Below are 27,281 nucleotides of genomic sequence, written 5' to 3' on the forward strand. Positions count from 1 at the left end.
TTGGGATAGAAACACACAGCAGAAAAATATTAGGTGTAAGAACATTCATTCATTCATTCACGTTTATCGCAGCATTTACATTTATATTATGCCAGACATTGTGTGAAAAGTAATGATGAAGTAAATTCAAATCTATCCTTCAAAGTTTTAGTTCCTTTGCCTATACTAATAAATAGCAAGCTGGCCCATTTAGGATCAAACTCCCTCCCGCGTCCTAACAAGCTGAAATTCGCGCGCGCTGTCTCTTTAACTTGTAATAGAACGCTGATTGCATCGATCACAGGCTCATTCCTCTTTCCCACCCTTGGGTTTCCTTTCCATCCCAGTTACTACTCTCCTTCCAGCGTCCAGCCGCGGGGAGCGCAGGTGTTAGTGAACGTTGGCTTTGTAGTGTGGGGGCACCTGACACCCCCCTCCCCCGGGGCGGGGGGAAAGGGGCGGGGCGTCCCGCCTGCCCGCTGGCGGAGGCCCAACTCTACCGCGCCGGCGGAGCCTCGGAGCTCGACTGGCCAAGCCTGGAGCGCGGGGTTTGACTGGGCCGCCGTTGTTGTAGTGACCGGGAGGCGCTGCCGCTCGAGGCAGACGGTTCCGGGCGCCGCACGGTCCCCCTTCCCACCCCATCCCCTCCCTTCCCCCGGTTCCCCCCGCGGGCCGGAGCCGGGAACCGACCACTCCCCCCATGGCCTCCGCCCCGGTAAGGACGGGCTGGGGTGCACCTCCCCGGAGCCGGTCCTGCGGGCTGGGGGGCCGGGTCAGGACCGCGCCCGCACCTGGCGGGAGATGGAGGCAGGTGTCCTCCGCCGGCTCCCGAGCCGCTAGCCTCTTGCCCCCGGCTCCAGGGCGCCCGCGACTCAACCTCCGCCGCTGGCGCACCCGGCGCGCAGAGCCCTGGCCGGACTCCCGGGCGCTCCCCCCCGAGTCCCGGCGCTCAGACGGCCCGGGCAGCCCCACGGCCCCCAGAATTCTCTGAGGGTTTCCGTGGAGCGCCTGCGTCAGAATCACCTGGGAGGTTTTTCTAAAGCACCGAAGCCCGGGCCCCGCCTCGCACCTGCGGCTGCGTGCCGGCGGGAGGGGCCCCGGAACGTGCATTCCCGCGGCGCTGCCCGGGTGGTCTCCAGCGCGCGCTCGGTCCTGGGAGCGCGAGCGGAGGATTTCGCCGGTTCTGCGCGGAAGCTGGAGCTCGGCCCACCCGCGTTGGGGTAGCCTCGTGGGGCCGCGCGGGGCGCTCCTGCTCCGCACCCCCGCCGCAGATGTGGCCGGGCCCGGGCCGGCCCGCGGGGGAGGGGACAGCGTTGATCCCCGACCCTCCCCAAGGCAAGGTCTGCACCTGCTTTCAAAATCTGCCAACTTCCCTTCCCAGGAGGACCCCGTTCTGGAGCGTTATTTTAAAGGCCATAAAGCCGCGATCACTTCCGTGGACTTTAGTCCCAACGGCAAACAACTTGGTAAGTTTTACTCTGTTTTTCTCTTTTTTGTGATGAGACGCTCAAGCGGTTGGTACCCTTGCCTCCTGTCCACGCTTGGCCCCCAGGAGGACCTTTGAGGACCCATGGTGGAGGTGGTGTTGAGAGCGGCCCCAGACGCAGTGGGAGCCAGAATGGGCCGGAACCGGGGCCACCTCGGTCCTCTCGGCCCCGGCCCCCAGCCCTCCCCGCGGCGTCGCCTCTAGGCCTGGGCCTGGCCGACGACTTTCGCGAACCAACCACCAGGAGGAGTAAGTGGGAAGGGGAGGGGTTTATCCTCGGCCCTGGGAGGGTGGGGTGTTGGCTGGAGAGTTTGTGAAAAGTTGTGAGACTAGCAGGAGGAAGTGGGGAGAGAGGAGCTGGGGCTGCATCGGAGGCCGACCACCGGGAGGTCCCAGGTGACTCCCGGGAAGCCCCCGTGGCTGGAAGGGAGTCGAGCGTCTACGTGCACGGAGGGACCTGCTCGGAAGTTCGCTGCCACCTGAGACGGGAACTCAAGCTTCTTCGGGTCCGAAGCCTTTCTCCTGCGTGGTGACTCTGGTGGCTGCGTCCGTGCCCCAGCCATGAGGATCCGGATGGCCGTGAGATGGACGTGGGCAGGCAAAAGCTGCCTGCTGCTGGCGCTCTTAACGGTGGCCTATCTCCTGGTGGAACTCTCCGTCTCCACTTTGCAAGCCTCGGCGGGAGCCGGTCTCGCCAGGGAGAGGGGGTCAAGACAGCTCTCAGACTCTGGGAAAAAAGCAGTGGATTTGTCTCGCCCGCTGTATGAGAAGCCGCCTGCAGATTCTCATGCACTTGGGGAGTGGGGGAAAGGCAGCAAACTGCAGCTCAACGAGGGTGAGCTGAAGCAGCAGGAAGAACTCATTGAGAGATATGCCATTAATATTTACCTCAGTGATCGGATTTCCTTGCATCGCCACATAGAGGATAAAAGAATGTACGAATGCAAATCCAAGAAGTTTGACTACAGGAGACTTCCCACCACGTCTGTTGTCATCGCTTTCTATAATGAAGCCTGGTCGACTTTGCTCCGCACCATCCACAGTGTGTTAGAAACGTCTCCCGCCGTCCTTTTGAAGGAGATCATCTTAGTCGATGACTTGAGTGACAGGGTTTATTTGAAGACACAACTTGAAACTTACATCAGCAATCTCGATAGAGTCCGCTTGATTAGAACAAATAAGCGGGAGGGGCTGGTTAGGGCTCGTCTGATTGGGGCCACTTTTGCCACTGGGGATGTCCTTACTTTCCTGGATTGTCACTGTGAGTGTAATACGGGTTGGTTGGAGCCGCTTTTGGAAAGGATTGCTGAAGATGAAACAGCCATCGTTTGTCCTGTTATAGACACCATTGACTGGAATACTTTTGAGTTCTATATGCAGACTGGGGAGCCTATGATTGGTGGCTTTGACTGGCGTTTAACATTCCAGTGGCATTCTGTCCCCAAACACGAAAGGGACCGGCGGAAATCGAGAATTGACCCTATCCGATCGCCCACCATGGCTGGAGGACTGTTTGCCGTCAGCAAGAAATACTTTCAGTACCTGGGAACGTATGACACTGGGATGGAAGTGTGGGGAGGTGAGAACCTCGAGCTGTCTTTCAGGGTGTGGCAGTGTGGAGGTAAACTGGAGATCCACCCGTGTTCCCACGTGGGCCACGTATTCCCCAAGCGGGCACCGTATGCTCGGCCCAACTTCCTGCAGAATACTGCTCGGGCAGCGGAAGTGTGGATGGACGAGTACAAAGAGCATTTCTACAATCGAAACCCTCCAGCCCGGAAGGAAGCCTACGGAGATATTTCCGAAAGAAAATTACTCCGGGAGCGGCTGGGATGCAAGAGCTTTGACTGGTATTTGAAAAACGTGTTTTCGAATTTACATGTTCCAGAGGACAGGCCAGGCTGGCATGGGGCTATTCGCAGTATAGGTATCTCTTCTGAATGTTTAGATTATAATTCTCCTGAAAACAACCCCACAGGTGCTAACCTTTCACTCTTTGGCTGCCACGGCCAAGGAGGCAACCAATTCTTTGAATATACTTCAAACCGAGAAATAAGGTTTAATTCCGTGACAGAGTTATGTGCAGAGGTGCCTGAACAAAAAAATCACGTGGGGATGCAGAATTGTCCCAAAGACGGGTCTCCTATTCCAACCAACATTATTTGGCATTTTAAAGAAGATGGAACCATTTTTCATCCCCACTCGGGGCTGTGTCTCAGTGCTTACCGGACACCTGAGGGCCGACCTGATGTTCAGATGAGAACGTGTGATGCTGCAGATAAAAATCAAATCTGGAAGTTTGAGAAGTAGAAGAACACAACAGCACTTTCGACCTGAACTGCGCACAGCTTCAGGAAAGTCAGCCTTCAGAGGGCCTCAGTGAAGCTTTCTTTTATCAGCGTTCACCCCGTGGTCACCTACAGCTGTGAGCTCCGTAAAAGCTGTGGATCATTTTAGTATAAAACCCTGAAACTGGGTGCACAGACAGCTGCTGTTTAATATTTCAAAGTGCCTTACTTCTGGGTTGTTTTATTTAAGAGCTTTGTCGATGTGGCCTCCTACTTCTCTTAAAGTTGACTGTGACTTGAGATACGCAAAACATTTAAGGGCCAGACATGATATTAGAGAATGTAAGCGTACAGGCAAAATGAGGGATGGTTTATGGTTGATGGGTAAGTTCACAGGACACATCCTATTTAAAAAAAAAAAAAAGTGCAGTTTGTGCTATTGCTGTTTTGTTTGTACATAGAATTTGAGTTTCCTTTAGCTGGCATATTAAATTTTAGGTTTTGTCTCTTTTTTTATTCTAATTGTCCTTTACTCAAATAGAAATCAAGGAAAGTTCATCTTAAGGGCAAAGGCTTGGCTGAGACATATGGGTCATTTGTTGTGAACTTGAACGTGAGTTTGGAGGTCTTTTTAACACACTTGCATCTCAGAAAACTGTACCCAGTGCTGAATGAAATGGGAGCTATTTACCTTCCGCACTTGGCAAACTTGAGCTGTTGGACTTAACTGATCTCTATCGATACCTCAGATCACTCTGATTTTGTCAGCTGTCCTCTCTGTGAACTTATTTGTGTATTTAGGGCATTTTCTGATGGCACTTCCTTAAGCTCTAAATGTATTGGAGAGGGACTCATTCAGAATAATGTGCTTGTCTTTGTTAACTTTTAATCACTTAAAGTAAACACTTCATCACTTAAAATAAACACAATAGAGGCCAACTGTGTTTACTGAAATGTGTGAAACTGAAAGTGGGCCGGATTCTACGAAGGCTGTGGAACTCTGCTAGGAGATCTTGCAGATTAGGACTTTTTCAGGAATGATTTTAAGAAGACAAGGGGAGGCGTTCTCCTGTGGCTCTGTGGGTTCAAGACCCAGTGTTGTCACTGCAGCTGCTTGGATTACAAGGTTCGATCCTTGGCCTGGCAACTTCTGCATGCCGTGGCCAAAGTTTAAAACAATTTTTTTTTTTAAAAAGTGGGGGGAAAGATTGCCTTGGCAGTGGTGGAAGCTGCCTCCCTCCTTGTTTTCTGCAACTTGCCCTAAGCCTGATATTTAGGCAGCTGTCCGTAGTTGTGGGTGTATGACTGTAACAGAATGGATGAATGAATGAATGGGTCATCCGAGGAACGTGACTTTGGTCAAGTCATTTGATCAGGTGACTCAGTTTGGGCTTCAATTTCCTTCTTTGTAAACTGCGGGCACCAGAGCACCTCCTGACAATTCCTTCCAGCGCTGAAGTGTTTCATTCATTGCCATCTTTCCAACACGCTTATCTCCCCCCTGGTGTGGAGCGATGTTCAGTCCAGTTATGAAGCTGGAGAAAAATGGTTTTAAAAATGCAAGTGAGCTGAGCTCGACTGAAGTGGTTTAATTTATTGGATTGAGTAGAGAGTTGTTGTGGTCAGTGTTCGTATTCATTTTATTTTGACAATGACCGAATTCCTTTTTTGGTTTTTATCTGTCACCTTTCAAACTCTAAAAGTAATCTTGTGGGCTAAGAGTATGAATATTTCCCAAACTAAAGTATTTGAGAGGTAAACATACGTAAGAAAAATTATTTTTTTTTACTGGTTTTATTCCAGTATTATATCCAGAAATCACAAACTGAATTTAGAATTAAATTCCAATTAGTTCATTTTGGTCTAAATTTATGAAAAATGTGTCCTCCGTAAAGAATCAGTCTATAGTACTCATAAGTTGTTTTCAGTGTTTACTTGATGACTTGGAGAGTAGGAACTTTGCCAAATCTCATTTTAAGAAAAGTTTTTAGGATAATCATTTGAAAAAGTAAAAATTGCTATGTATGTTGAATTTGTTTCTTTTTTGTTTCTTAAAATTAAAATGTGTTAGTAACTTTCTATATGTTTTATAGCAAAGAATTGTGAAAATTTCTTGTGCAATGTGCATGGTCCTGGGTGTGATTTAGGAAGGATTTACAGTATTGGTCTGAGTTTTGCAAAAGGGTTGACTGGCCTCAGGTATTCTCCTAAACCCACCTCACCCCTTGCTTGGTCTGCCTTCTTTTTTCTTTTGATGGCCACACCATAGCATATGGAAGTTCCCAGGCCAGGGATTGAATCTGAGCTGCAGCTGGGCCAATGCCAAACCCTTTTGCCCACTGAAGCTCCTGGGAATGGAACCCACGACTCTACAGTGACCCAAGCTCCTGCTTTCGGATTCTTAACCCATTGCACCTTGGTGGGATCTCCCTGCCTTTTTGGTTTTTAAATCACTCTTTCTTTTTTATTTATTTTGTTGTTCTTCTTAGCCTCCTATCAGGTGGGAGAACCTATTGGAATTATTTTTATTCTGCTATCTTATTGCTCCTATCAAAAAGGAGAGGGAGCATTGAAAAATAAAGCACTTAATTCTTGATTCATCTCTTGCCTAAATTGCAGGGTGTGACCCATTAATCTTTTTTTTTTTTTTTTTAATCTTTTTACGGCAACCCCTGATGGAGCCACATCTGTGACCTATGCCACAGCTTGTAGCAACACTGGATCCTTCACCCACTGATTGAGGCCAGAGTTCGAACCGAATCCTCACAGACACTAGGCTGGGTTCTTACCTGCCGAGCCATAGCGGGAACTCCCCATTAATCTTTTTGGAAGAAATTTTAGGCTAGTGTTTTCTTTATATCATTAATTCAGAATAGGTGGGCTCTTTGTTCCTCACAATCATGTAGGTATCAAATGAACACGACGTTCACATTTTCGTATATGCGCATTTCCAGTTTAATTCCTAAAACACTGTAAAACGACAAAGTACATTTTGATTCCCTACTTCTAATTTATTGGTACCAAAGTTCTTTTTTGCTGTAGATAATTAAGAATTGATCTTTTAAGTTAATTTACATGCTTAAAAACAGTTTTAGTAAAAAAATTTGGTAGACAAGAAGTTTCAACTTTAAATGGTCACCATGTTATTTAATATTCAATTCTATGAATAGATTGACTATCTACTTAGGCATTTTTTGCAGCCAGTTAAAAAATGATAATCTAGTCATCTATAGGGTCTCTCTACTTCAAAAGAATTGTTTGTGAAAGAAAATTTGTCTATGCACCTAGTAGTAGGCTCCTGAGTTATTATTACATGATGACAAATCAGACTTTTCTAGGTTGATAATAAGAGGTTATTTTTAAGTGGTATACTTTTAGTTGGTTTAGGATCTTAATTTTAATTAATAAAATACGTAGTTTTGACTTGTTTGTCCCTTTGAATTACTGTTTTAATAATATTTTAAAAGAGCACAAAGAATGTTGAGGTTCAGATTCATCTCTTTTGAACAATGAACTTTTTTCTGTGTGATGTGTGATGAGTGTTTTCCATCCTTTTTTTCATCTTGTTTATGATATTTGCAACACTGATGAAGACATATAAAATAAAATATGTACCTAATTATTTTTATAAATGGATTCCGCTGGTTTTAGTCTCTGGGATCACTCTTCGTGTGTACATATTTATTGCTGGTAACAGGAGTAAGTTAAGCTTGTGCTTATTTAAGCTATTTGACAATGCAGGCAATAGACTATAAACTAAAGTCGAATTTCATGTCTTATTTTGCGTGGTGTCATCAACCAGCAGGTATTCTGAACATTGCAGTTCGCATTCATTCATTAACCACCCAGAAACAAACTGGAAATGACCAGAGATTTCTGGGAGAAATTGGGGGCACCTCGAAAGGAAGAAAGTGGACACCTGAGCACACTAGCACAAATTTCAAAACCTGGGCTGAAAAGAAATATGTCTGTCCTATAGACTGCAGAGCCTCACGCCTCCCTCAACCTTCTCTCTGCGTCACCTTGTCCCTAAGTGCAATTCCCGCCCATCAGCACCTCCCGCTCCCTGGCCCGACACTGCGAGAGCATTGCTGGTCTGAGGGCTCCGCTTAATATATCAGATGTCTTATAGCACATTTAGCATATGTGTGGTCAAGCAAAACTGATTTTACACTGATTTCTTGGTTTTTTTATATACACTTTAAAAAGTTACTATGAATGCGTGGGTTATGATTTTGTTAATAATGAGTAATACAGTGTTGCGAGTAAGTTTCTAAGTGACTGCAACTCTATGCAAATCATTTCAGCTCTGTGTGTTTCAGTTTCATGAATGTAAAAAAAGACTGGAAAATCCATAGAGACGGAACATTAGTGGTTGCCAGGGGCTGGGGGAGGAACGAATTGCTCGTAAGGATGGGTTTTTGAGGGCTGTGGTGGTGGTGATGAGATGTTCTGAAATTCGATAGTGATAGCGATTGTACAGTTTGGGGCAAAACACTGAATTGTATACTTTAAAAGGATGAGTTTGTGATGTGTGAGTTGTATCTCAGTTAAAAAAAAACTTCAGGGGAGAAAAAGAGATTGGAGAATTTCACGTGTCTCAGAACAGATTGCTCATTTCTTTGTCCCTCTGGGCATGCTAGACTTTAAAACGGGCCAGCAGTATTATTATTAATGCTTGAGTCATTCTATAATTCAGCAGAATTAAGGAAGTTAGACATCATTGTGAACCTCCCAGCTTAGTATTAGCCTGCAGCGGGACGTCGGTTTGTATTGGAGTTTTTCCTAAAATTTCAGAAAAACCTCAATCACTCCATTGGAATGGGAGGTAGAAAAATGATTATAAAAGGTGAAATGAGTGGGCGTTCCCTTCGTGGCTCAATGGTAATGAACCCTACCAGCATCCATGAGGATGTGGGTTCGATCCCTGGCCTCGCTCATTGAGTTAAGGATCCAGCGTTGCCATGAGCAGCTGTAGTGTGGTCGCAGACCGTGGCTCAGATCCCACTTTGCTGTGGCTGTGATGTAGGCCAGCAGCTGCAGCTCCGATTCGCCCCCTAGCCTGGTCACTTCCATGTGCCATGGGTGCCGCCCTGAAAAGACAAAAGACAAATGAGTTCCCAGAGTATAATTGTCCATGGAGAACTGAAGATTAGAGAGGTCCTCCTAACTCATTAGTAACTGGGTTCTCCTTTTCCTTTTGTGCCCAGCTGGCCTTGGAGGGGCATCTACTGCAGGCCAGCAGTGTCCTCAGCTGTCTAATCATCATTCTAACGCAGCTACTTAGATTTATCCGATCCTCTTCAAGAAAGGAATAGTATATGCTACTTAGTGGTCCTTTTTTTCTTTCTTTCTTTTTTTTTTTTTTTTTTAAGTTGATTCTGCTGTGTGTCAGGGGCTGTCCTGTGCTTGACTGTACATTCAGAAGTGTACAAAACAGGTGTGTCTCTTACAGTGATAAGACGACTTCATGGTCCAGTGATAGAGACAAATATTAACAAACATGCAAATCATGAGCAGGTACAGCTTGAAATGGGAGAATGATTGAATGCTGGGAAGAAAAAGTAGAATTCTTTGAGGGATGATGGCTGGCGAGACATACTTCAGTTCATGGAGTCAAAAACCCTTCTCTGTGGAAGTGAGACTTCACTCAACACCTGCAGGAGGAGTTAGGCAAAGACTAGAGACTGAGGAGCACAGGCAGAAATCAGGGTGGGAAAGAGCTTGTCCTTGATCAAGGAAATAAAAGGCCAGAATGGGTAGAGCCTGTAAATGGAGGAGAAAAGTGAGCTTTGGGAGGTGAAATTGCAGGAGGAGGCAGAGGCAGCTTGTCTAAGTCTTTGGAGGCTACAGTGGGTTAAAGGGTGACCATCCTTCCAAAAGATAGGCCCATGTCCTAACCCCTGAAACCTGTACAGATGACTTTATTCGAAAGAAAAGAGCTTGGCAGATGTCATCAAGGATCGGGGTGGCCCTAAAATGAGACTCACAGAAGAGATAAGAGGAGAAGGCCAGACGAAGCCAGGGACAGAGATTGGCATGGTGAAGCCACCAGCCCCAGGGGCTCCCGAAGGCACCAGAAACTGGAAACGGCCAGGAACTGTTAGAGGGAGTGTGGTCCTGCCAACACCTTAACTTTTGACCTCTGGCCTCCAGAACCGTGAGAGAATAAATTTCTCTTGTTTTAAGCCACCAAGTTTATGGTTAGTTGTTTGTGTGTGTGTCTGTTTGTCTTTTTAGGGCCATACCCACGGCATGAGATTCCCAGGCTAGGGGTCCAATCGGAGCTACAACCGCTGGCCTACCCCAGAGCCACAGCAGCAAAGGATCCAAGAGACATCTGCAACCTGCCCCACAGCTCACAGCAACACCGGATCCTTAACCCACTGAGCGAGGCCAGGGACCAAACCCACATCCTCATGGATGATAGGTTCGTGAACCACTGAACCACTACGGAAACTCCCAAGTTTGTGGTTATTTGTTGTGGCAGCCACAGCAAACTAAGGCAGAGGCCGTGTTTGAGGATTTTGTTCTGAGAGTTTTGGAAATTTGTTGAAGGATTTTAAAGGAATGGCGACCTGATTTATACTTGAAAAGGATCCCTCTGGTTACTCTGTGGAGCTCGAACTACTGTGAGTAGAGAAGTCAATTAGGAGCTCTTAGAGGAACACCAGTAGGAGATGATGGGTTCGGATCCGGATGGTGGTCTTCAAACCAGGGTGATAGGCTGGGATGGGGGAGGCGGGGGAGGAACTAGCCTACCGATCATGTTTAAAAGTCGTGGGACTCTATGAGGTCACCTGCGAAGGACATAGAACAGTGAAGGCAGATGGCCTGTTGCTGGGGCCTATAGATTCCTGTAGATGAGAAGAAGAAATAGCAAAGGAATCAAAGAAGCACTAGTCATTGAAATAGGAGGGAAAGCCAGTCTAGTAGGGTATCAGGAAAGTCAAGGTATGAGGTATGGGGTAAAAATGTTGGAGACAAGAGGAGGATATTAAAGAGTTACTGGCGAGTCGGGAGGTGCTCTTGCGCCCCACTGGGCCGTGTAGAAGATCCATGTAAAACCAGGGGCAGCGAATTGATGGCATTCCCAATCCTTCTGGGAGTGTGTGTAGCAGTTCTCACTGGCACAGATCACAGTCTCAGAAAAGGCAGAGTCACGGGGATTTTGCCAGGGGGAATCTGAAGGAAGGAAGCAAAGTCAGGATGGAATATACACGTCAGAGGGGGTTTATAAACTGGATAAGGAGAGAAATGAGTCTTATCAACTGGGGAGAGAAATGAAGAGAGTGAACAAGAGCCTCAGTGGAGAGGGTAGGTCAGTGGGTTGGAGTTCGGGATGAGGCAGAAGCGACTGGACGAGCAAGCTCTAAGGGAGGCGTGGTGTCGGGATGAGTGGGTTCCACTTAGGGATCAGGGGAGTGTTCCTTGTGCTGGTGACAAGACCCAGGTGTGACCATGGGTGGGCTGCTGAGGAAGCGTGGAAGGAAAGGTCTTTGGAGGGGCCTGGTTGTCCCCTTGGTGGGCAAAGTTCTTCACCACCTCACTCCACTTGGCTGGCTCCTTCTTGTCTTCCACTTAAAATGCCACTCAGCCCTCCATCTGAACTGGGTACTCTATGCCCACACGAAGGTCTCATTTTGACATCCTGCTTTGTCTTTCATGTCTCTTAGCACAATTTAAAATATGCAAAGCCTGCTTGTTGCTTTGTCTCTCTCTTCTCCACTGAAACTTAAGCTCCCTATTTAGAGACTGTGCCTATTTTGTTACTTAGGACTCACCCTTCCCCCACCCACCATGCCTTATGTGTCCTAGGGCTGAGAGATCTATTGAACAAAACTAATGATGCCAGGAGTTGGAATGGAGAGCAAGACGGACCTGAGGCAGTGACAAAGGAAATGATTGTTGCTTGAAAGGGTTTCCGGGAACTTGGTGTCCTCAAGCAGAGTCCAGATAGGAGGAGAGACTTGCAGAGAGGAAGGTGTGTGAATGAGGGAAATCCTACAGTGGGTGCGTCTCTGGCCCAGGGGTAGAAGGAGAGAAGGCCTGGGTACCAGGATCCGCTAAGGGGCTCTCTGGAGCATCCTGGATGTGAGTGCAGGATGGTTGATGACCAGAGCGGCTTAAGACCTGACTCCTGGCCATGACCAAAGGAAGCAGCCAGGCTGGAGGAAACACCCGCCGAAAGTACGGTAGCCCTTGGAAAGTGGCAGGCTCTTGAGTGTCACAGGATGGGTTGGGAGGTGGTCAGAGGGGAGAAGATGGGAGAAAACAATAACCCATAAAAAGTCATCCCTTTTTATGGAGACAGAAACTGGAAGTTCAGTAACTTTGCTGAAGCTGTCTAACTGTCAAGCAGCAGAGCCTGGCTAAACCCGATTTCCAGTTGGCTTCTGGAGCCATTCTCTCTTCTATTAGGCCCGTTGCCCCAGAGAGCCACACTCAAGTTTATGCAAACATCAGGAGAGTTAAAAAGCACTTTCATATGATTTGCACAATCTGGGCTGCACTTTAGAAGTTTCCACTTAAAACTACGTATTTTAACATTGACCTTATCACCTTGTATTCCTTTTGCATTCAAGGTTAGCCCGTCCTTGATGCATTCGTTACTTATGTAATCTCTGAGATTAAATAGGAATAAATGAGGGTGTAGAACAAGTTTATTTTTCCTTTTTCTGACGGAATAGAAGCAGAATGAGATTGTGAATTTTTCATTTGTTTTCCTCACAGGGAAGCCATAATAAAAATTTGCCAGAAATTCTTGACCTATGCTGGTTCTTGATGGCATCCTGTGTGGTTGCATTACTGAAGTTCCTCCTCCTGTCATGGTTTTCAAAATCACTCTCAAGTGCTCACGTCATTTTGGGAACGCCCCGAGAGGCTGTCGTGGAGTGCGGTGTCTCTCCGAGTCCCACAAACATCAGACTTGAACTGCGGAAGTTCAGATTCCTGGGTCTCACTCCAAAGAATATAACTTCCTAGAAACACATGTTTTAGCAGCGTCCCCCGTCATTCCAACGGGGATCAGCCCCAGCTCTTCTCAAAGCCCTGGGTTCTTGGTGAGAGGCCCAGACTTCAGAGGCTGGTAGAACTGGGTTAAACCCCGAGCTCCTCCTTGGCCTCCGCGTGCCCACGGGCAAGTTCCCTCACCTCACCCAGCCTCGTGCCCACATCCAGAAAAGCGGTAGCGATCGTCGCCCTCCTTGTCGTGAGAATTACATAAAAGCAGGTTTTTCCAAGCTCTTAAAAGCACTTGGCCCATAGCGACAACTTCCTAAGGGTTTGTGTTGGGACTCTTGTCAGCCCTCCTTGGGATATAGAATTTGAATACATTAAATTTCCCCAGATTGTTACTACTGATGATTATGTTGAAAGCACCCGCAGCTCCTTTGAGACTCTGCTTAGGCTAGTAAGCTGATTACTTAGCGTCAGCAAGCAGGCCACGTCTTCCCTCAGTCAGGGCAGAGGCATTTTAAGTTGGTGCCATCGCTTAATTATACTCTTTCCTGGAACTTGGATGGAACAAACTAATTCTGAAAGTCCTCGACGGGATATTAAAGTTTTTCTGATTGCGATGAGGGTATCTTCTTGTCATTGTATAAAACAGTCTTCCTTCCGTCTGGGTCTGTGGATGTGTATGTCTGAGAATTAGGTTTCTCTTCCTAAAAAATATTTATAGTGAACTCCTTCTTGTAGATTTCTTTAGACGATTTCCTTGTTTTTATTTCCCTGAAGAAGACGGTCCAGTGTTTCTGTTGTGACTCAAAGACCAGCATGAACCTGGAAAGGCAACAAAAAGTTCAAAATCGTGGTGCCCTCAGACTGAAGAGCGGAGTTCCATTCTGGGGGTGCCCTTTAAAGCAGGACGTAATGGGGGTAGAAAATATATTGAGGGACTTCAGCAATAATTGAAGAATTCAAGAATTTCTCCTTGAAGGTGATTGAGTTATTAGCATTCTCTGGACTATGGAATGAAAAGGCCTAAGAGGGATATAATCCCACTTTATGAACATAGATCTTTTTAGTAAATTCTAAAATATGCACCCTTTGACCCATCAGTAATTCTCTTGGAGATTTATCACAGTGATGTTTTGCACATGTCAGAAATGACCCAGGTACATCACAGCATCGTTTGTAAAAGCACAAGACAGTAAACCATCTAAATCAGGTAGACAGAGCAAGTCTGTCAGGGTACAGCCACACTGTACAACACTGTGCTGCTGTTGGAAGACTAAGACTGGAGTTCCTGTTGTGGCTCAGTGGGTTAAGAACCTGACTAGTAACCATGAGGACACGCGTTCGATCCCTGGCCTCACTCAGTGGGCTAAGGATCCAGCATTGCCGTGAGCTATGGTGTTGGTTACAGGATGTGGCTCAGATCCCACGTTGCTGTGGCTGCGGTGTAGGCCGGCAGCCGCAGCTCTGAGTCGACACCTAGCCTAGGAATCTCTGTATGCTGCAGAGGTGGCCCTGAAGAGAGAGAGAGAGAGAGAGAGAAAAGACCAAGTCCGACTTCTGCCTCCAGTCTTGATGGTAACTGGTAACCATACTTGCCCTCCAGCTGAAAACGACTGTGAAACGAGACAGAACATGCAGCAGCTGTTTCCAGGCGTTGGGCAACAGAGGGTAAAGTGGTGCTCCTTGCAAGAGGGAGCACAAGGCGAGTGCCCTCCGCCCCCTCCACGGCCTTGGCTTTTTCTCTGGGGACTTTCTTCTACGGCACAGCAGAGACGTAGAGCTGAAGTGGGGACAGCCTGGCTGAGCTAAGGCGGAGGAGGTCTCAGTTCTGGCTGTCTCAGGGCTGAAATGTGCGTAGCAGGATTCCTGAGAAGTCCCTGCTGAGTTGGGAAGGTGGCATCAGATGGTTCTGGAGGCTGCTGTGCCACGGTTTTGGCTGAGGCGCCAGTCGAGGGTCTGAGGTCCAGCGGAGAATGGTGATGCCAGTGACCGTGCCTGGCTGGATGCCCCTGCAGATCTGCTCAGACGGAGGGGAGATCTCGCTCAGCACTTGAGGGCACTTCAGGCCAGACACCTGGGAGGCCAGGCCTTAGGCAGTAGGACCACACCTGAAAGAAAGGGCATGCCCCAAACCGAAGTGGGTCCTTTCTAACCAAGGGTAAACCCAAGTCCGACAACATTGAAAGGGAGGCTGGATAACTGTAGCCCGAACTCTATTTGGCAGGATTGCTTTTGGCAGTGGGGTGGGTTAGTGATGCTGACATCGTTTGTGTTCTCTACACTTGCACAAAATACATTGAGTGTAATGTAAGCTAGTTGTTTTGTTTGTTTGTTTTTTGTTTTTTTGTCTTTTTAGGGCCCGAGCCTGCAGCATATGGAAGTTCCCAGGCTAGGGGCTGAATCAAAGTTGCAGCTGCCAGCCTATGCCACAGCCACAGCAATGTGGATCCAAGCTGCATCTGTGACCTACGCCACAGCTCAAGACAATGCCAGGTCCTTCACCCACTGAGCGAGGCCAGGAATTGAACCCACGTCCTCACGTATACTGGTTAGGTTCATGACCACTGAGCCACAGTGGGAACTCCTGAGCCAGGTTTTTTCACTGTGGGGGAAGGGAGTTATAAATATGAGAAGGAAGGCTGGAATGTATTCTCTACTGTTAGACTGGAATTGAAATTAATATGAACTCATGGTTTTTAATATCTTTATTTCTACGTTTGGGCAGGTACAGTTTTTTATATCTGATTTCTTAGTTCTGCCTGCCAGATTTCTGTTTATACCGTATCACTATGTCGTGTACCAGGAACTAACCCGGTGTCGTGTGCATGTCAGATGTACTTCAACATCAAATTGATAGCAAAAGAGGGCAGATCCGTGGTGACCAGAGGAAGGGGGAGAAGGGGAATTGGATGGATTAAGGTGGTCCAAAGGTACAAACTCCGAGTTATAAGGGAAAAAAAAAGTCCTAGAGATGTGATGTACAACATGAAAAATATAATGAACACTGTTCCATGTTGTATGTGAAAGTAAATTCTGAGCGTTCTCATCACGAGGACATAATGTTTTTGCTCTTTCAAGTGAGGTGATGGATGTTCATTGCACTTAGCGTGGTAATCATCTGAAGGACGAGAGTCCAGTCATTATGCTGGACGTCTCAGCTTCCACAGTGCCCTTGTGTCAGTTGCATCCCGATAAAACTGGAAGAAAAGAAAAATGATCTAAACAGTAACGCGTTTAGACATATATTTGTTTAAGCACATGGAAGGATACTCAAGAAAATGAGTATCGTCCCTCCTCTGTGCTTAAACGAATCTATTCAATATGCCTCTAGGAAGGGGAGCCAGGTGGCTGGGGGCTGGTGAATAATCTTGTAATATGAGAAGTCTGTAGCATATGCATTGATTACCAGTAGAAAAGATAATTTAACAACCTGTTGGAGCAAAGTTGGAGGCACTACCATTTCTTTCCCCGAAACAGGTATTCTTTCCAGAGCAAACCTCTAATGAACTGTAGTTGGTTGTGGTTAAAATCAATGAGGGAGAGAGCTCTGGTTGACTAAAGAAAGTTAGAGCTCCCTGAGGGCACACAGGAACTGTTGGCCTTTTGGACACTATGGAGATCAAACCATTAGTAGGCTCTTTGTTGTCACCTACAGAGACACAACTGGCCTGTAGGTGAGTGTGGACTTTGTCCTTTCTTTTTTCCTAATGAGGATTTCTTGAAACAATAGATTATTGTTGTGGAATATAAGCAAGTTTTTTTTTTTTTTTTTTTTTTTAATGGTTAGATTTACTAGCTAAACTTTTAACTTCCTCCCTTTGATAGTTTATCTCAGAATAGACCTTTCAGATGACGATTGGGTACGAGCTCTGACATTTTAAATGCTGTGGCAGTGTTTGCAGAGGGCGCGGTTCGCTGGAAATGTAGGAAAGCAAATGGCAAGTTGCCCCTGCACAGCCTTGACGACAATCCTCAATGTCTTTAGTACATGGCACTGAGGATTGGTGGGGCAAGGTTAAGGAAGTAAGAGGGAGACTTCAGTGTCCGTTTTCATAGTTTCTCCTGAGAATGCATTCGTGGATTGGTAGTCTTTTTTTTGCCATTTTCTTGAAATCTGGAAGAAAACATAAGAGTGTTCCTGAAGCCACACAGTTATAACTGGGACGTCTCTGCTTCTGGTGTTTCCTAAGTGATGGGCTCCCACGTGCCACCTCTCCCTGCGGTTCAGCTGGCCCTGTCCTCGGAAGCCGTCTGTCCATCCTGTTCTCTCCGGCGCTTCTATCCAGTAGGCCTCACGCTCAGCAATAGCAAGTGTGGCTTCAACGTGGGTTTATAGCCATTAACTCTGAAGTGAGATTTTGAGCGTCCGCTCTGGTTGAGATGTCCCTGTCCTCTTCTGACAAAATATGTGCAGGCCGAAGTCCTGTGTCACCCTCTTGTTCTTATCGCTCTGCCTGCCTCCCTGTCATCCATGGAGTACTGGGGACCCCTGTCAAGCTTCACCGAGTTCATGAATCCGTTGAGAATATTAACTCACTCCATTGCCTTCCTCCCATTTTCTCTTCAACCCACGACATTCCGGCTTTGATCCCACTACTTCCCTCAAACAGGTCTTAATGCAAAACCAGCATTTGCTCCTCGGGCCCAGGGCTGGCTTCTTGGGCAGATGAGCTGAGTCGTTGCACAGGCCCCACACTGGCTTAATGCTCTGATATCACTGTCTTGAAATTCATAATCATTTTTCTACAGGGACCCCCACAGTCACATTTCACACCGGACCCCACAAGTTACGTCCCTAGTCTTGTTCAGGCCTGATCTTCCCGAAGCTCTGCTGAGCCCTTGACGCAGCCCTTGACCTTCTTGGAACACGCCCTGAACTCCTGGACACCCCCCCATCTCCTTGCCCCTCCTAGTCCATTTCTGGTTGCTTCCTTTCACTTCCTTCTCTCTGGGTTAAGAACCTTCCCCCTTTTCTGTATGTAGACTCGCTGCACGAGTAATCCTGCCCGGTTTCCAGGCGGTTTCCAGGCTTTCGTACGTTACCTAGATGGCTGGTGCTGACAGTAACAAAAAGGAAAAACGAAAACGATGACAGCTACGTTTGAGTGTTTTCCATGTGCCAGGGACATGAGTTACAACTGTTATTTCATTTACTCCTTTAAATGCCTTAATCTCATTAAATGTCTTTAAGTTCTCCTGGTTGCCCAGGCCAAACAGCCAGGCATCTCTAGTTTCTCTTCTTTTTCTCCCCCTCGCATCTGATGCGTTTGCAGGCCTCATGGCCTTGCGTCTACACTATACCCTGGTTTTAACGACGACTCCTTCAGCCGCCTCTAGCTTCGGCTGCATCGTCCCGACAGCCTCCGCACTGATTCCCTTCTTCCCCCGACTGTGAGCCACGCAACGGCCGGGGTGAGATTATTTGTTTGTTTTGTCGGAACATTTTATTGAGGTATAAGTTAGCCACTAGAATTGGACAACTGGCTGCATTTTCGAGGTGTGTCGGGCCCATCTCGCCAAGCCCGCCTCCAGCCCCTGTCCTCCCTCCCCGCCTCCCACACTCGCTCTGCCGACTCGTGGGCCCACGGACGCGTCGCTTCTTCTCGAACTTCACCTCCGTGAAATGTAATTGCATGGTAGGTGCACAGTAGGAGTGCACCACAATTTATGTTTCCCTTTTCCTTTGGCGGACAGTTGGGTTTCTGGTTGTGGTCTGCTTTGAACAGTACTTCCACAGACATTTTTGCACATCCTCTGCTAAGCATGTGTGAGAATCTCCGTAGGTATCCACCGAGGAGTGGAATTGCTGCGTCGGATGGTACGTGTCCAGTGCACGTCAGTAAACATAAACGCGTCTTCCCAGGGTGCTTATCACCAGCAGCACGATCCGAAAGCTCCCGTTGTACGTGCTCACCACGATTTGGGGCTCCTTATCTTTTTTCTCGTAGCCTTTCTAAGGAGTGTGTAGCACTGCCGCATTTGTGGTTTTAATTTGCACTTTACAAGTGAGTCATAGATTTGAGCACCTTTCTTAGGTTTATTGGCCATTCGAACATCCTCCGTTACCAAGTACCTGTCGAAGGCCTTGGCCTGTTTGCCTGCTGTATTCTCCTGCCTTTCCTTATATGTTCTGTGCTATACAATGGATGCACGTGTATCTTTTTCCTCTCTGTGCCTCGCCTTTCACTGCTTAGTGATGTCTTTCAATGACCAAGTTTTCTTAATTTTGGCGTCGTGCGCCCTTGCGTTCTTTTCTTTCAGTGACTTTAGTCACTTAGTAATTTTCACGTCTGGCTTCAGCAGTCACCGCCCACCCGGTGGCCATGCCGGTACTCTCCTGAGCTCTCTTCTAAAGCGTGCTCTTCTACCCGTCGCATGTAGAGCTGCAGTCCTTATGGAACTATTTTTGTGTATGGCAGAAAGTGCGGAGGTCAGAATGTATAGTTTTCCTTGTGAATACCCAGGTGACCCAGCATCATTTTTGGCAAAGACCATCTTTTGCTCGCTCTCAGAGTGGCAGTTTTCTTACATTGGATCACCAGGTCCCCATGCTCGGACTCCCTCGATGGCTTAGAGTGGAATACACGCCTCTCACCGTGGCGCCTTGCCAGCATCCGCCTCCTTCGGGCTTCTAGCCCTTGTTCTCTGTTTCTCCCCACCCCTGCGGACACGCCTGTCTCCTTGCGATTCCTCAGGCTGCCAAGTGCGTTGCTGGCTCAGGCTCTCGCACGTGGGGTTCCTTCTGCCCAGGGTGCTCTGGCTTCACGTCTTAGCCTGGATCGCTCCTCGTTTGACTCAAGTCTCTGCTCGAATGTCCAGTCCTTGGAAAGGATCACCAACCAACGCGTGTAACACTAAGAATATGAATAAAAGGTATAAGCTTCCCCTTATAAGGACTCGTGATATAATGCACAGCATGATTAATCTAATTAACACTGCTGTATATTATCTATGAAAGGTGTTGAGAGTAAATCCTAAGTGTTCTCATCACAAGGAAAGAATTTTTTTTCTGTTTCTTTAATGAGAAATATGAGATGATGGATGCTCTTTAAATCCGTTGTAATCATTTCGTGATATAAATCTTAAAACTGGAAGAAAAAAATAAATGAAAGTCCTCTGGAAAGTGTAATTTTACTCATGAACTATCTCCTTCTACTCCACTGTGATTCCTTGAGGGTAAGATTGTGTCTTATTTCCTTTTTGGATCTTATTTGTAGCTTACCTTAGAACGGAAATAGAGTCCTAAGTATAATGCATGTGATAATTCATTGTTTTCCCTATTTCGTCCACATTAGCCCAAGATAATTCAAACCCTGCTTTATTTAATAATATGATAAGCTGTAATAGAATATCAGCTTTTTGTACTTTAAAAAAACAAGGTAGTATACAGCTGATAAACTCACTTTATTTTATGTGGAAACAATGCTCAGGCCACGTCCAGATGAATTTTATCTACGGCAGAGGGACTTAGAGGATATTCAGTGACTCTTTTTGTCTTTTTTTGTTTGTTTGTTTGTTTTTTAGGGCTGCACCCACAGCATATGGAGGTTCCCGGGCTAGGGGTTGAATTGCAGCTGCAGCTGCTGCCAGCCACAGCCACAGCCACAGCCAGGTCCAAGCCGCGTTGCTGCGACCTGCACCACAGCTCACAGCAATGCCAGATCCTTAACCCACTGAGCGAGGCCAGGGATTGAGCCTGTGTCGTCCTCATGGTTCCTAGTCAGGTTCATTCCTCCTGAGCCATGACGGGAACTCCTTCAGTGACTTTATTTTTCCCTTCTCATAGTAACACTAGTTGTATTTCAAGTTTCTAACATTGTATTTTTTCCAGACATTCTAAATCTAGTGATTTAGTGATTCTCATTGACCTGGTTCCTATCATTAGGGCTATTTGGGGCTACATGCATTTATAAAATTTGGTTTGGGAGCAAGAATTAGATCTGTCTTTGAATTATTTATTTCTTCATGTTTTGTCTAAGGCATTTATTTCCACCATTGCTTCCATTTGTTTTCCTTTTCTTAAAGCCTTAAGCTAATGTCTAAAACACATGATCCTTTTATCAATTGTAGAATAGCATAACAGACCAAAAGAGTCTTTTAAGATCGCCTTATCCAGCCGTGAAAGACATTTCTGGTCAGTTAACAAACTGGTAGATGAGAGTATTGTCAATAGTGCATTTTCTGAATTTGATTACTATACCATTGGTATAGAAGAGAACTATCTTTATGTTTGGAAAAATACGCTTAAGTGTTTAGGAGTAAAGGTGCCATGATGATGTATTTGCTTTCCCCAAAATGGCTTAGGAAAAAAAAGGTTTGTGTGTACACACATAAGCTTGTGGACCGAAAAAGTGAGCGAGCACAGGAGCAAATTGTAAACCAGACGAGGCAAAATACTGACAACAGGTGGTCTGGTAAAGAGTAGATCAATGTTCTTTATACTCTCATTGTGACTGTTCTGTAACTGTGAAGTTATCGCCACATAAACAGTCTTTTAAAAAATCATCTCATCCAGCCCTCGCAGGAAAAGCACTTAGTCCTTGTGACACAGAAATTGAGGGAGACAGAGGTGACCCCTAGTCTGTGTCTCTCTGTTGTCCTGCCTTCTGGTACATCGTCAGGGAGTTCTAACCAAATACAAGGACCAGTAATCCTGCTGTGTGGCTGCACAGGACACAGCCAAGCCTGCCTGTTAGTGATGTGGCTTTGGATTTTTTTTTTTAAGCAAGTGTTTTTGCCATTACCTGGTCTGTGTTACCTGGATGGACGTCTTGCTCTTAGAGATGCTGCCCATTGTACTGAGGCCCGCCCACATTGTGTTTTAACACACAGTGGCTTTGTCCTTCTCTTTCTTAACAGCTACCGGTTCTTGGGATACCTTTCTCATGCTCTGGAGTTTCAAGCCGCAAGCTAGAGCTTTCAGATATGTGGGTCACAAGGACGTTGTAACCAGCGTGCAGTTTTCTCCTCTGGGAAACTTATTGGCATCTGCGTCACGAGACAGAACCGTTCGACTCTGGATTCCTGATAAGTAAGAGAAATGAACACCTGCTGTGCGCTGGTTTCAGAGATGCGAAAGCAAATCGGAGCCAGGCTGGTGCTTGTGCCCTTCTTTGAATACCCAGGCTCCCTAGTGGCCTGCACGTCTTCCGTCTGAAATCACAAAAGAGGTGGCTGCCCTTGTCATAAAGTCAAATGATCCCATGCTAGTTTTTCCTCTTTCAGTCGTAAATATGTCTTCTCTTTGAAAACTGTTTCTAACTGTGGAAATAGATGTGTTATGTCTTCATTTGAGGGGTAGGTTAGGAAGGGTGGTGGCCACCAGTCCCTTTATAAATCTGAGGTAAGCTTTAGATTGTCTCTCTGGAGAGACAGACATTAGCCCAAGGAGAACTTGATAGTTGATTAACCTACTATCACCCATTCGTGGGTCCTTTACGGGACTTTGAATCTCTGTTAAAAATTCCTGCGCTGGAGCTGTTCTTTGATGCATACCATTCATTTTGGGCTCTAGAATTGTATTGTTAGAGAAAACTGCTGACAAATGTATACACCCAGTTGTGCACAGTCCTATCCTGTCATGGCAAGTCTCTCTGTAAGAGGGTCTTCAAACCCTATCTGATAGCCTACCTATTTTAAGCAATGATTTTTTTTTTTTTGCTGCACCTGTGCCCTGTAGAAATTCCTGGGCCAGGGACCAAACCTGCTCCCTGAGCCGCTGAAGTGACAGTGCTGGATCCTTAACCCGTTGTGCCACAAGAGAACTCCATATTTTAAGCAGTTATTGAGCCTTGATTATTTTAAAAGTTTTTAAACTCTTGGTTATATAAAATATGAACTATAGATGAAAAGAGAGTGGACAGCGTAACAGCTCCTTCTCCACCATACCTTCAGCCGGCTCCATTTGCTGTCAGCGCTCTATCAGTCTTGTGTCATCTGTTTCCTTCCACTTTTTTTTTTTTTTTTTTTTTTTTTGCCTGGAGCACATATTTTTAGAACAAATCCCACACATCCCATCCATTTCTCCCCATAGCTACTTTGGGGAGTGTTTTCCTTTGCTTTATGGTGGCGAGATTGGATTGGCGACATGCAACTGAACAGGCCCAAACAAACAGAAGTTCCAGGGCACCTCCCTACCAGTGGGCACTTTTTCCCCTCCAAGGGAAACTCCATGTTGAGAAATCAGAACATTATCCCGAGGTAGCAAAAACTGTTGAAGGGAAGTGATGTGTGCTCATGACACCCCCGACGGCAATGGAGAGGCATTTGTAAGGGAGAGAGACTGGTTTGGAGGCCAAAAGCCAAAGCATTTTCTAAGACCTTTCACTTTGGGAGTCTGACTAGTGGTTTCCTATTTTCAGCACAGCCTCAGTCTCCCGTTGCTCATTGAAGGACGTCTCAGTGAATAGCCTGCCAGAGGGTGGGTGAGCTAACAGCACCCTGAATCATGAATTTGTACTGGCTCGTCTCAGTGTGACAGCCGGGCCTGTGTAGACGTCTTTAGTTTATCTTCCTAAACCGGATTGTGGTGAGGCCAGGGCAATGGTGGGTCATGGCAAGAAGAAGGAAACCGGTGAATCGGTTGTCTCTTGTTGCATAACGGTCCTCAAAACTTAATAGCTAACCAAGAACTATCATTTCTTATAATTATAGGAGATGGTCTGCCCCATTGACGTTGGCTCTTAAGCTGGCAGCTGGGCTGGCAGGTCCAGTGCCTTCTCATGTGCCGGCAGCCTTGTTGCTGGCTGTTGGCAGGGGACCCTTGGTCCTGTGTGTGCCCTTCCTCTAGGAGCACAGGGACTTCCTTACAGCATGGCAGCTGGGTTCTAGGGCATTAAAACTTGATGCCTCTAGACTTTTTAAATGCTGGGTCCAAAACTTGTCCTGGGTTACTTCTGCCACATTCTGTGCATCACAGGACGTCACAGCACCAGCCAAGATTCAAAGGGAGAACTCGACGGATTCCACCTCCTGTGGGGAGGGGTGGTGCGTGTGCACAGTGATGAGAGGAGTTGTTGTAGCCAAAACCATTGTCTAAGAGAAACTCTGAAAGAGGGTTTTGGGCAAAGGTGAAAAAAATAGCTTCATTGCTTTGCCAAGCAAAAGAGGCCACAGCAGGCTAGTGCCCTAAAGACTATGCCCTCCTCGGGGAGAGAACAGGAGGTGGTTTTATAGTTCCAGGAGCAGAAAATAGGACCACAGATAAGGATCAAGGTGGATGCAAGTTTTTCATGGTGTTTAGTGGCCCCAGGGCGAGTTTTGGTGGTCCAGGAGTGAAGAACGCTTCCTAACATTTTTCATTTGTTGGGGTTTTATTTCTGTACTAAAAGATATTGTTATGTATGATCAATAGATAGATATTGTTATCTATCTATTGTTATCTATAAGAAGACCTCAAAGTTACTGTTATGTATACTCCCTGAAAAGGAACCAGGGCCCTGCCCCAAGGCTGCACTCTTGTTTCTTGACTCTTCCTCCCTTTCCTGATTAGCAACTGTTTGCATCTGCCCTTTGGAACTCAGGGAAGGTCCTGGAGGCTGAAGTTTATTCCCTCAAAACAAGAAAAGGAGGATACAGAAAGTCCTGTGGCCAGGAGCCCCCCAGGGTCCTGCTCAATTTCCTTGTGAGCAGTCACATGAGCAGACATTACAGCTGGTGACCAGAAGGCCAAGAAAGAAGAACAGGAGCAAGTTTGTCGTGGTGGTCAGTTGGGAGAGTTCAGGCAGAAGGGGCAGTTGAGTGTGTGGGAGGTGGAAAACCTGTTTGAAGGCAAAGTGAGGAACTAGAAACCAGTCGAGCAGCAGCACAACAAAGAGGGCACTCTTATCTTGCTTTCTTAGATGCTTCCTGTTGAGACCGGATCCACACCTGGCAGTGGAGCCAGCCTATGGCCAGAGGAGGGGCTTGTAGAAAGAAGGCAAACAGGATAGCATCCTGGAGTGTGGAGTGCAGAACCAAAGATCAGGGCAAAGTTTGGTAACACCGACTGTCTCCTGGCTTCCTGTTCACTGCAGGTGCCAAGTCTGTTCTTTGTTTTCTCTTGGTCGTATGCCTAGGATCAGGCCACACTGTACTCCTGGTTTCTGCTCATAGAACTTTCTCTTGAGACCTCAGTGAACTAGTCCCTGCACGTTCCCTCCTATTTTTTTTTTAAATGTTCATTTCGGTTATTCCTGGTGCAATATTATAAATCAGGTGATGGAGATTTAGTACCTTCTGTAGATGACCGGAAGGGTTAGTCCGAAGCATGAAGTATTGACTCTTCCCAGCAGAATGGAACAAAACGTACTGAGCTCTTTTTACATGCGTGACATTGTGCTAGATGCTGGTCTTTGAGGGATGACTAAATCATCATTCCTGTCCTAAAAAAATGACTACCTGATAGGAGAGAAACTGGTCTATTTTAAAACAAAAAATACTATGTAACGTCATAAGCAAAACGGAGCCTCTTTGGGTTGGTCCGGGGAGGGGGCTTCGGGAGTAGGGGGAGGAGGTGAGGCGAAGAAAGCTTCAGTACCAAGCCGGAGGCGTGTTTGAAGCAGTGTGACTGTTGCGAGGGTCCAAAGTCAGCGGCGTGGCAGGATGTCTCGCCAAAGAGCTCGGGCAGTGTGCTTTTCCTTGGAGAGCAGCCTGGGACACGTTCACACTGGGATTTGCATGCTTGGAATGACTCCATAAGCACAGTGTGTAGGTGACCAGAGGGGGCTAAAGGACTAGAGCGGGAGGCCGGTTAAGAGGCTTTTGCAGTAATCTGGGTGAAGGATATTGAGGGTGTAGCTAACTTAATGCGAGCGTAGCCGGGATAGAAAGAAGAGGAGGGATTCAAAGCTGTTTAGGAGGTGTTGGAGATCTCGCTAGTGCTAAATAATAGGTTTGCTGACCCATGAGATGCGGGGGGCGGAGGGGCAGGAGCTGCCTAATCTTTTTCAGTTGTGGCCACTTTCCCCGTGAGGCATCACCTGTATAAATAGGATTTTCTGAATGGAAAAGTTACTAAGTCTAAATGTAATATCAAGTGAAAGCACCTTGGGAAGTGACACAAAGTAGCATTTTCCAAATGCCACCATGTAACTCCAGTACTAGCCTGCCCTCATTATTTCAACATTTTTTCTTGCTGTTTCTCCTTAAAGCCCACGCATTATCTTCTTCATCTTTTTTTTTTTTTTTTCTTTTTAGGGCCACACCCACGGAAGTTTTCAGGCTAAGGGTCAAAGAGGAGCCACAGGTGCCAGCCTACGCCACAGCACCCCAGGATCCCAGCCGAGTCTGTGACCTACACCACAGTTCACGGCAAGGCCAGATCCTTAACCCACCTAGCGAGGCCGGGGATCGAACCCACATTCCAATGGATACTAGTCAGATTCGTTTCCACTGTGCCACAACGGGAATTCCTCTCCGTCTTTTTATCTGAAATTTCAAAGCTGTTGGGAACTGAAGTATGTCATTACTGTTTGATTTTTGCTTGTGATTGTAAAGTTGGGCCCAGGGCTGAGCAGGGCTTTCGGTTCGCCCCGGGGATCTCCATTCCCTGTGCTGCTGGGTGCAAAGAGGAAAGTCAGGCCACCCACGGACATTCCGTACGGAGGCAAGTGACGCCGAGGCCATCTCCTCCTCCCCAAACCAGACTGTCCTTGCACAACTTCCACGTGACCCCTGTTTGAAAACAGGCCTTAGAGCTCTTCATTTGATAAATCGGAGCTTTTCTAGCTTGCAGTTTAAACTATATATTGCCTTCTCTAGAGGAACCACAGGTACCTAGAATGCATGTAGAGATTGGTTCAAAATATTTGCTAGTTTCCAAGTGAAACAAATTCAACAAATAAATTTTGGGGTGGGGTCCACCTGGGTCTCTCGTGTTGCCTGTCAGCCGTGACCTTAATGAACCAAACCAGCTTGGGACAGTGTTGATGAGGAGTACAGCACAACACAGCCTTCTCACATTCCTGTCAGTTTTTTTTTGGTTTTGTTTTGTTTTGTTTTTTTTGGTGGCGGGGGGCGGGGGGGCATGCCTGAAGCATGTGGAGGTTTCTGGGCCAAGGATTGAACCCGCCCCCCCAGCCGTGATCCGAGCCACTGCAGTGACAATGTCAGATCCTTAACCTGCTGGGCCACAAGGGAACTACTGCCAGTTTTTACAAAAGTTCAACTGTTTGAATGTCTTAAAGTGCGCATATTGATTAGATATTGATTATAATTAAATCGGATGCTATCAATATTAAACTCTTTACTTCCAGGAGAGGGAAATCCTCTGAATTTAAAGCTCACACAGCTCCCGTTCGAAGTGTGGACTTCTCAGCCGATGGCCAGTTTCTGGCGACAGCTTCTGAAGACAAATCCATCAAAGTATGGAACATGCACCGCCAGCGTTTCTTGTACTCCTTGTACCGACACACGCACTGGGTGCGCTGTGCCAAGTAAGTGCACCCGTAAAGGTTCCACCTCTGTTTCCTGCTGTGCTCCATCTTTGCCCCTCAACCCCTCAGAAAATTCATCCTTTCATTCAGCAAATATTTATTGTGAGTTCGCCCTGTGCCAGAAACAACTGTAAACCCAACAGTCAAAAACTG

General features: G+C 46.8%; 2 protein-coding genes across 4 annotated transcripts in view; both read left to right on the forward strand.

The window, feature by feature from the left end:
• POC1B (POC1 centriolar protein B) overlaps nt 462-27,281 on the forward strand; it is a 90,506-nt gene continuing 63,686 nt past the window's right edge. The window contains exons 1-4 of one of the 3 annotated variants that reach the window (XM_021092774.1): nt 462-694; nt 1,361-1,445; nt 21,574-21,745; nt 26,949-27,128. In XM_021092774.1, coding sequence (XP_020948433.1) covers nt 680-694; nt 1,361-1,445; nt 21,574-21,745; nt 26,949-27,128 — 452 coding nt within the window. In that variant the 5' untranslated portion in view covers nt 462-679. Of the gene's footprint in view, nt 695-1,094; nt 1,446-17,729; nt 19,588-21,573; nt 21,746-26,948; nt 27,129-27,281 lie in introns of those variants that run through there. The other 2 variants (XM_021092776.1, XM_021092775.1) reach the window with 2 other exon arrangements.
• Nucleotides 1,452-7,385, forward strand: GALNT4 (polypeptide N-acetylgalactosaminyltransferase 4). The gene has a single exon (XM_003360733.5). It carries the CDS (start codon nt 2,027-2,029, stop codon nt 3,773-3,775), a length of 1,749 nt encoding a protein of 582 aa, XP_003360781.2. The 5' UTR covers nt 1,452-2,026; the 3' UTR covers nt 3,776-7,385.

This window comes from Sus scrofa, chromosome 5, assembly GCF_000003025.6.
Source record: "Sus scrofa isolate TJ Tabasco breed Duroc chromosome 5, Sscrofa11.1, whole genome shotgun sequence".
In the NCBI taxonomy this organism is placed as follows: Eukaryota; Metazoa; Chordata; class Mammalia; order Artiodactyla; family Suidae; genus Sus; species Sus scrofa.

Excerpts from the sequence above, each read along its gene's own strand:
- GALNT4 (XM_003360733.5), top strand. The coding sequence starts at position 2,027 with ATGAGGATCCGGATGGCCGTGAGATGGACGTGGGCAGGCAAAAGCTGC.